Source organism: Mus pahari, chromosome 12 (assembly GCF_900095145.1).
Source record: "Mus pahari chromosome 12, PAHARI_EIJ_v1.1, whole genome shotgun sequence".
NCBI classification, from domain to species: Eukaryota; Metazoa; Chordata; class Mammalia; order Rodentia; family Muridae; genus Mus; species Mus pahari.
This window is the reverse complement of record NC_034601.1, coordinates 82,743,606-82,751,738: the sequence shown is the minus strand read 5'-3', so window position 1 is coordinate 82,751,738 and position 8,133 is coordinate 82,743,606. Positions and strand designations below refer to the sequence as shown.

Below are 8,133 nucleotides of genomic sequence, written 5' to 3'. Positions count from 1 at the left end.
TTTTGAGACAGGGTTTCTCTGTGTAGCCCTGGCTGTCCTGAAACTCACTCTGCAGACCAGGCTGGCCTCAAACTCAGAAATCCGCCTGCCTCTGCCTTCCAAGTGCTGGGATTAAAGGCGTGTGCCACCACGTCCGGTATACATGTCTTGAAAATAATGAAAAGATACTCCATTTCCTATGCAGTTGGAGTAGATAAAGAACATTCAGGAACTAGAGCTGGTAGGTGGCCCCCACTTGCTGTAGAAGCTGAAGCCATGAGAAGAGACAGCCGGAGAGGCAGCTCGGGCAGTGCTGCACAACCCTGAGGACCTGATTTGTAACTCCTGAAGCCACAGAAAATCCAGGGACAGTGGTGCAGACCCGTAGCCTCAGTGCCGAGGACAGCAGGGACAGGAGGGTTCCCAAGGCTTGTGGGCCAGGCACCCTAACCAACTGGGGGACACCACGTTTGATGAGAGGGATCTTATTTCAAAAAGTAGGATTGTGAATGGTTGAGAAGACACACCACATGTAACGCTGGCTTCCACATGCCATGTGCATGGGTATGTACACATGAGCACATACATACAGCCAAATGGCTTTTAAAATATCAGCAACAAGACAAAGCCCCGATAGGCAGGGTGAGTCCTTTGAGGTGCTGGAGATGGAGCCCCGAGGCCTCGTGCTTGCAGCCATGTGCTCTGTGGCCATCTGCATCCCCAGTCCAGTAGGAAACGAGCACGCTGCCGTTTGGAGCCGGCTGTGACACGGAAGTTCCAGATGATGCTCTTTCCCGGTTTTGTTTACAAGTAGGAAGGTGGATTATAGTCCAGGAGTGTCCGAAGTCTATGGAGTAAACAATGGCTGAGAGTCTTTGAGGACAGAGCTGGGGCTTGATGTTTCCTCGGGGTCCCTAACCCAGCTGTGGTGGAACATGGCTATGTCCCTAGCACTTACGGGACAGAGGACCTAGAGTTGAAGACCTGGGCTACAAAGCAAGGACCTATCTCAGAACAGTCTACACCTATAAGAGTGACCAGCACTGGGGTTAGAGAGGTGTCTCAGTGGTGAAGAACACTTGCCTCTCTTCCAGAGCGCCTGAGGTCAGTTCCCAGCACCCACATCTGGCAACTCACAACCATGTGTAATTCAGTTTCAGGGGACCCGACACCCTCTGGCTTCCATGGGCGTGTACATATATGGCCTGCAGACACAGATACATGCACACATCCATATAAAAAAAATTTTAAAAATTAACAAGTGACCATCAAAGTTATGACCCCTAGGTGAGCGTCCTGGCCACATTCTCTGTACAGAATGAGGACATTCAGCTAGAAAGCTGTTGTTTGCAGCTCCAGCTTTTTATGGGCAGAGGCTGGTTTCAGTACATTTCACGAAACTCTACACTGGGAAATCTCAGATTGAACTTGAGAGATTCATGCTTAGCCTGGTGACTATGCAGTAAGACTCAGCACTCAGTCACTTTGAGTTCAAGTGAGTCTTGTTCTTTTTTTTTTTTTTTTTTTTTTTGGTTTTCCAAGACAGGGTGTCTCTGTGTAGCCCTGGCTGTCCTGGAACTCACTCTGTAGACCAGGCTGGCTTTGAACTCAGAAATCTGTCTGCCTCTGCCTCCCAAGTGCTGGGATTAAAGGCGTGCGCCACCACTGCCCGGCTGTGAGACTTGTTCTTTTACCCAAGTCTGAGGTTCCATAGGCCCACACAGATGTGAGCAGTGTTTCACAGCATCAGTGACACTCTTCAGACCTGTGGGCTCCTTCCACTGCCTTAGACGCCTTTTTAAAGGTTTGTTTGTCTGTTTGTTGTCTGTATGGGGTGGGAAAGTGGCGAGCAGGCAGGGTGCATGTGTAGAGATCAGAGGACCACTTGTAGAAGTCAGTTCTCTCCTTCCTTCTGCACGTGGGGTCCACGGGTGAATCTCGGCCGTCAGGCCTTGGGGCGAGTGCGTGTTAGCACAGAGCCATCTCCACAACCTCCACTGCTCTCAGCTCTCAAGGCTTTCTGCCAAGCTTAAAAACAATTTCATTCACTCAAAATTGGGCATATACTTTCAACTCTGTCCTTTATTCTTAGTGCTCATGCAGCTACTGTTGATCCATATTTTGTTTGTTTAGTCTTTATAACCCGTTAGTTAGAACCTTTTCAGTCCAGCACTTGAGAGCCCACCCCCACACTCAACAGCCTTCAGATTGCTGTCACTCCAGCAGCAAGGGGCATCTTGCCCTCCTCTCGGCTCCTGTGGCACTTGAGTGCACATATAGACATAAATTATAAAAATTAATCTTAAAAAAACCTTTTAGATTCTTAAATGTAGTTTTAGTGCCCTTAATGTTTTTTGAAGGACTATATAAATGGTGTGTATATGCACATGTATGTGCACATGCATGTGTGATTATATATGTGCCCTATTTTTATCACCTTTCTCTTCCAAGACTTGTGTTCCCATAGCTGGTCTCAGATTTGTCATTCTTTTACAAGAGTTGGGATTATGTCATATGAATAACATTTTGATCAAATATGGCAGACTGAAATCTTATGGTGGGAGATATTACCTCCCAAAAAGCCATATAAGTAAAATATGTGTCATATATTCACTTTATTACCTATGAGACCTTAGGCAAATCAATTACTATTCTGTACCTAATTTAGTAATCAGCAAATTTAGAAAAATAGTATTAGGTAGATAAAGAGGAAAGAAAGAAAAAAAACAAAACAAAATGCACTTCTTCTGCAGTGTATTGAGCCTGGGTCACTCCTGAGGTGGTAACCTCAATATGCCGGGGTCTCTCCCCATCGCAATCACTTCGACACTGGACACACCAGGCATGCTCTATTCCTATCAAGGTCTCTTTAAGTCTGGTGCTGTCTGCCTGGAGATAGCAGGGATGCTGCAGTTTGAGGGCACAGTCCCACAGAAGTGCCTTCATTTGTGGCATGGTCACTAGTGTGGGCCCTTGGGACTCTGATAAGAATTAGGGTTTCCACTTTGGGCTTGTTTAGTTTGTAAGAGTGGCTAAGTGAGCTGAGGGCAGGGGCTGTAGAGATAGATGCTCAGTGGTAAACGTGCTATGTTTTAAGAGCACTTGTTGCTCTTACAGAAGACCTAGGTCTGATTACTAGAACCCACATGGTCGTTCATAACCGTCTGTAACTCCAGGTCCATCCAGGGGAACTGGTGCCCTCTTCTGACCTCCAGGAGCATCAGGCACACATGTGGTGCATGTGTATAAATGCAAGCAAACACTGCTACATAAAATGCAGAACTGCAGATAACACATTTACTGATTTACTATAATGGAGATTAAAGGATACAAATACGCAAATGAAATACATTGGACAATGTCTCTTTCTCATGGAGGTCTTTGGTACTGGCACACGCCTTTACTCCCAGCATTCGGGAGGCAGAGGCAGGCAGATCTCCGAGTCTAAGACCAGCCTGGTCTACAGAGTAAGTTCTAGGACAGTCAGAGGCTCAGAGATAGAAGGACAGACGATGGACAGACAGACTGATAGATAAAAATACAGACTGATAGATAAAAATAAAAACTGAAGGTTTTCATATCTGCCAGCAGGCAAAACATGTCAAAGCTTTATGTCTCCAAGACCAGAACAGCAAGATCAGAGCACAGAGTCAGAGGGACTTTGCTCTCTGAAGCTTGCTTCTGAACTGACACACCCCAGCAATAAAAAGACTGAGCAGGCAATCAAGGACAAAAGGTCCAAATTCTTTGATGAAAGATATACTTACAGTCCTTTAGAAAATAAGACAGGTAGTGCGATATGACCAGGAACCAAGGATGAAAGCAGATGTATAAATCATGCTCGTCTCAAAGAGTGTCATAAAGAAAGAAATACTCAGCCGGGCGTGGTAGTGCACGCCTTTAATCCCAGCACTCGGGAGGCAGAGGCAGGCGGATTTCTGAGTGCGAGGCCAGCCTGGTCTAAAGAGGGGGTTCCAGGTCCTCCAGGTCAGTCAGGTTTCTCTGAAAAAAAAAAAAAAAAAAAAAAAAAAGAAAGAAAGAAAGAAAGAAAGAAAGAAAGAAAGAAAGAAAGAAAGAAAGAAAGAAAGAAAGAAAAGAAAGAAATACTCCTGTTTCAGTCCAGCATTTTCTCCAGGTTGGGGTGTAGGCTCTGCCTCACCACTAGGTGGTGTTAGTCTCTTGGAGTGTATTGCTGACTGCTTTGTGAGCAGCTCTTACGGAAAGAGTGAATTACAGAAAGGATTGCTTTTAGTGGAAACAGCACCGCAATTTATTTGAACAAGAATTAGTGGAAATGTGAAGAAACAGCTTAAGGGCAGGTCAGACAGAGCACTTACTTTTTAGTCTGTCTTCCCCTTCTGAGGGTTTGAGGGGCAGGGATGTTATTTATTTTGAGACAGGGTCTCACCATGTAGCCATGGTGCCTGGAACTCACTATGTAGACCAGGTTGGCCTCAAACTCAGAGTCCTGCCTGCCTCTGCCTTCCCTGTATACCCCTCCCCACCAGGTACTGGGATTAAGTGTGTATGGCATGATACCCAGCTATATGTTGAGCTTTTAAACCTATATTGGGAATTTCACTGCTTTTCTAAGTGCAGTGGAAGGCACCTGAAATACAGGAAAATAACATGCAACGGTGAACAAGAAAATAACATGCAACAATGAACAAGAGAGTGCTGAGACTTTGTCACTTCATAAAAGTCCTCCAGAGGCGGCAAACACGAGAGGGGGGATCCTCAGCATTTTATTAGACAGGCACAGTAAGAACTGTCACATGTCCAAGTGATGGGCTGTGGACTCAGAGCCAAGGATGGCCAGCGAGCGGCTCGTCTGGCTGCAGGTGCTATTGCTCAGCGCCACTGCTTGACAGCCCAAAACTGCAAATGTGTTCGCCAGCTAAGAACGGACAAACACTTCCAATACTTCCGTGTGGCCCAAGCCATAAAATGATAAAAGCGAAAGCACCACAGCCTCCTGAGGACAGGGAAAAGCTGTTTAAGACTCAGGGGAGGCACAGGCTTCAGCAGCGCATACACTCAACCAGCCTGGGCCCCTGCAGCTCTCAGGGTCTGAACCGCCATCAGAGAGCAAACACAGGCTGGACAGAGGCCTCCCTGCACATATATGCCAGATGCAGCTTGACTTTCGTGTGGGGCTATCCCCAAAGCTGTTGCCTGTATGTAGGGTATATTCTACTACCAGGGCTGCCTTGTCTGCCTCAGTGGGAGAGGAAGTGCCTGGCCTCACAGAGACTTGAAGTGCCAGGGTGGGGGATACTCAGGGGATCTCTGCTCACTCAGACGAGAAGGGGAAGGAGAATGGGGGATGAACTGGGAAGTGGGTAACAGGGAGGGGGCAGTGAGTGAGAGAGAGGTAAAGTGAATAAGTAAAAAAAAAATTAATTTAAAAAAAAACACTAAGGTGGGGCTCAGGGAGTGCCCTCTGCTGTTTGTACATACACTATGTCTTACACATGTATTCACACATTTTAAAAACAATATGAAATATAAAAAAGGTCAGGTACAGAATCAGGCAGAGCTGGTAACTGCTGAGTGGCCACATAATGAGCTGAAGGTAGAGGAGAAACAGGGCAGGTGAGAGCGCGCGAGCGGGGACTGTTCAGGAAGAGGGCAGTGTGACCTGTGTGTTTTCTAGTCAGCCCCACCACTGTGACTGATCTTCTGTGTGCTTCCTGAGTGCCTATGGATAGAAACAGGGACGTGTAATGGAAGAGGCAGAGGGAGGACTGCAGCAGCATCAGTGCCTGTGGCGAGACAGACGAGGTACTAATGAAACTTACTAATGAGCTCTTTCTTCTTGTTCTTTGTCATATAGTTCATAAGCCAGAAAAGGTGTCATGGACGGAAGCCGCTGGCGTCATCCGGGATGGAGTCCGAGCCTGCACAGCTCTCTATTATCTTTCTCAACTCTCTCCCGGAAAGTCTGTGCTGATCATGGACGGGGCAAGTGTGAGTCCTAGTTGATTTTGTTTGAAAAAAAAATTAATCCAATATACCATAAACATGGGGAGTGTAGAGAAGTTGACTGCAGATGTCCTTCTTCTCTCTTTCTTTCTTTTTTTTTTTTAAGATTTATTTATTCACTTAATGTATGAGTACACTGTAGCTGTCTTCAGACACACCAGAAGAGGGCATCAGATCCCATTACAGATGCTTGTGAGCCACCATGTGGTTATTGGGAATTGAACCCCTGGAAGAACAGTTAGTGCCCTTAACTGTTTAATCATCTCTCTCTCCAGCCCCCTGCAAATGTCCTTCTTTGTCGTTAAATCATTAGATTTCTTTTCCATCCTCCCATTTGATCCTTGTAGACAGCTTTTATCAATAGCACGGAGAGGTTAGACTTGCTGTGGCCACTGCTGCCTGCTTTGAACTCACCAGGAAGTTCCAAAGCAAGGCAAGACTCTTGTTTCTCTCTTGTTCTTTCCAGCAGAGATCATCACCCCAAGGCTCACACATTAGGCCAGTGCTCGGCCAGTAGGCGGTGTCACAGTCAGGCCATTTTATTCAATTCTGTTACTCTGAGTGAGAGTTCATGAGCCTGTAGAGGCATCTAGAAGCCTCCACAAAGTCTGAGCTCTAACCCTTGCTTATGCTCACCTAGTAAGAGTCGCGGTATCCATCAGATGAACCACAGAGAAGCCAGACTGGGCTCACATGGAGTGTTTTACATGTCACAGAAAAACCCTAAGATGCTACATGCATGATCCATTTTTAAAAATGGGGCAGCCAGGGGCTGGAGAGATGGCTCAGTGGTTAAGAACACTGACTGCTCTTCCAAGGTCACGAGTTCAATTCCCAGCAACCAGATGGTAGCTCACAACCATTGGTAAAGGGATCTGATGTCCTCTTCTGGTGTGTCTGAAGACTTCAACAGTGTACTCACATAAATAAAATAAATAAATTTATTTATGTGACTTATTATGTGGGATTAGTCTGACCTCGCAGTTAGGAGGGAATCAGCCGGATGCTTGTCCTCCTAAATTGGAGCAAATTATTTCTTTTTTTCTATTATGTAATGTTTTAAAATATATTAAAGTAATACGAAAGAATTACATGTGTTAGCTGGGCAGTGGTGGCACACACCTTTAATCCCAGCACTTGGGAGGCAGAGGCAGGCGGATTTCTGAGTTCGAGGCCAGCCTGATCTACAGTGTGAGTTCCAGGACAGCCAGGGCTACATAGAAAAGAAAAAGAAAGAAAGGAAGGAAGGAAGGAAGGAAGGAAAGAAGGAAAGAAAGAAAAAGAAGGAAAGAAAGAAAGAGAGAAAGAGGGAGGAAGGAAGGAAGGAAGGAAGGAAGGAAGGAAGGAAGGAAGAATTACATGTGTTAAATGGTCTATGAAGTAAATTAGCTGTGCCCTCTCACCTTTATCTATTGATATGTATTTCCACACAGGCATTTGGCACAATTGCCATTCAGTTAGCCCACCACAGAGGAGCCAAGGTTATCTCAACAGCACACAGCCTGGAGGACAAGCAGCATCTTGAAAGGCTTAGGCCTTCTATAGGTGAGTTACATGTTGCAATACTCAAACGGGCCATTTAAGACATGAAATCTTACAGGGAAACCAACACCTGCACTGGTAGCCAGGCATAATGTCTCTTGCCTGCAGTCCCAACACTCAGCAGGGTGAGGAGAATCATGTGTTCAAGGCCAGCCTAAGGTACCATTGAGATCCTTCTTTAAAAAGGAGAGAAAGAAAAAGAAAGAGGAAGAAAGGGAGGGAGGGAGGGAGGGAGGGAAAAATTTACAGTGGTAAAACAAAGTACAGAATCCCAAATAAAAATAACCTTTAAAATGCTCTTAGCATGTGTGCTGACCCCAGATTTACTAGGTGATGCAGCTCGTCACTGAGGTTTCTCAGTACTGGTGTTTGTGCATTTGGTTTACCCAGGGCTCCATGCACCTAGGTAAGTGCCCTGCCACATTCAGAGCTGTTATCGTTCCAGGGAGCTAGAGGAGCCAGGGGAAGGTACAGACACAGGACACATCTCTGGTTCCTGGGACTGGCAGGCTGTCCCGCGTTCACAGACAGCTGACTCTGTTACAGGCCAGCCTCAGATGTTTTCAGCCTAGTGAATATGCCAACCCAGATTGAATTACTAAAAAAAAAAAAAAAAAAAAAAAAAAA

At 46.0% G+C, this 8,133-nt stretch overlaps 1 protein-coding gene across 4 annotated transcripts in view; it reads left to right on the top strand.

The window, feature by feature from the left end:
• Positions 1–8,133, top strand: part of Cryzl1 (crystallin zeta like 1) — a 36,203-nt gene that overhangs the window by 22,099 nt on the left and 5,971 nt on the right. For all 4 annotated transcript variants that reach the window (XM_021209322.1, XM_029544655.1, XM_029544656.1 and 1 more), the window contains 2 exons: positions 5,816–5,949; positions 7,398–7,509. In XM_021209322.1, the coding sequence (XP_021064981.1) occupies positions 5,816–5,949; positions 7,398–7,509 (246 nt within the window). The remainder of the gene's footprint in view (positions 1–5,815; positions 5,950–7,397; positions 7,510–8,133) is intronic.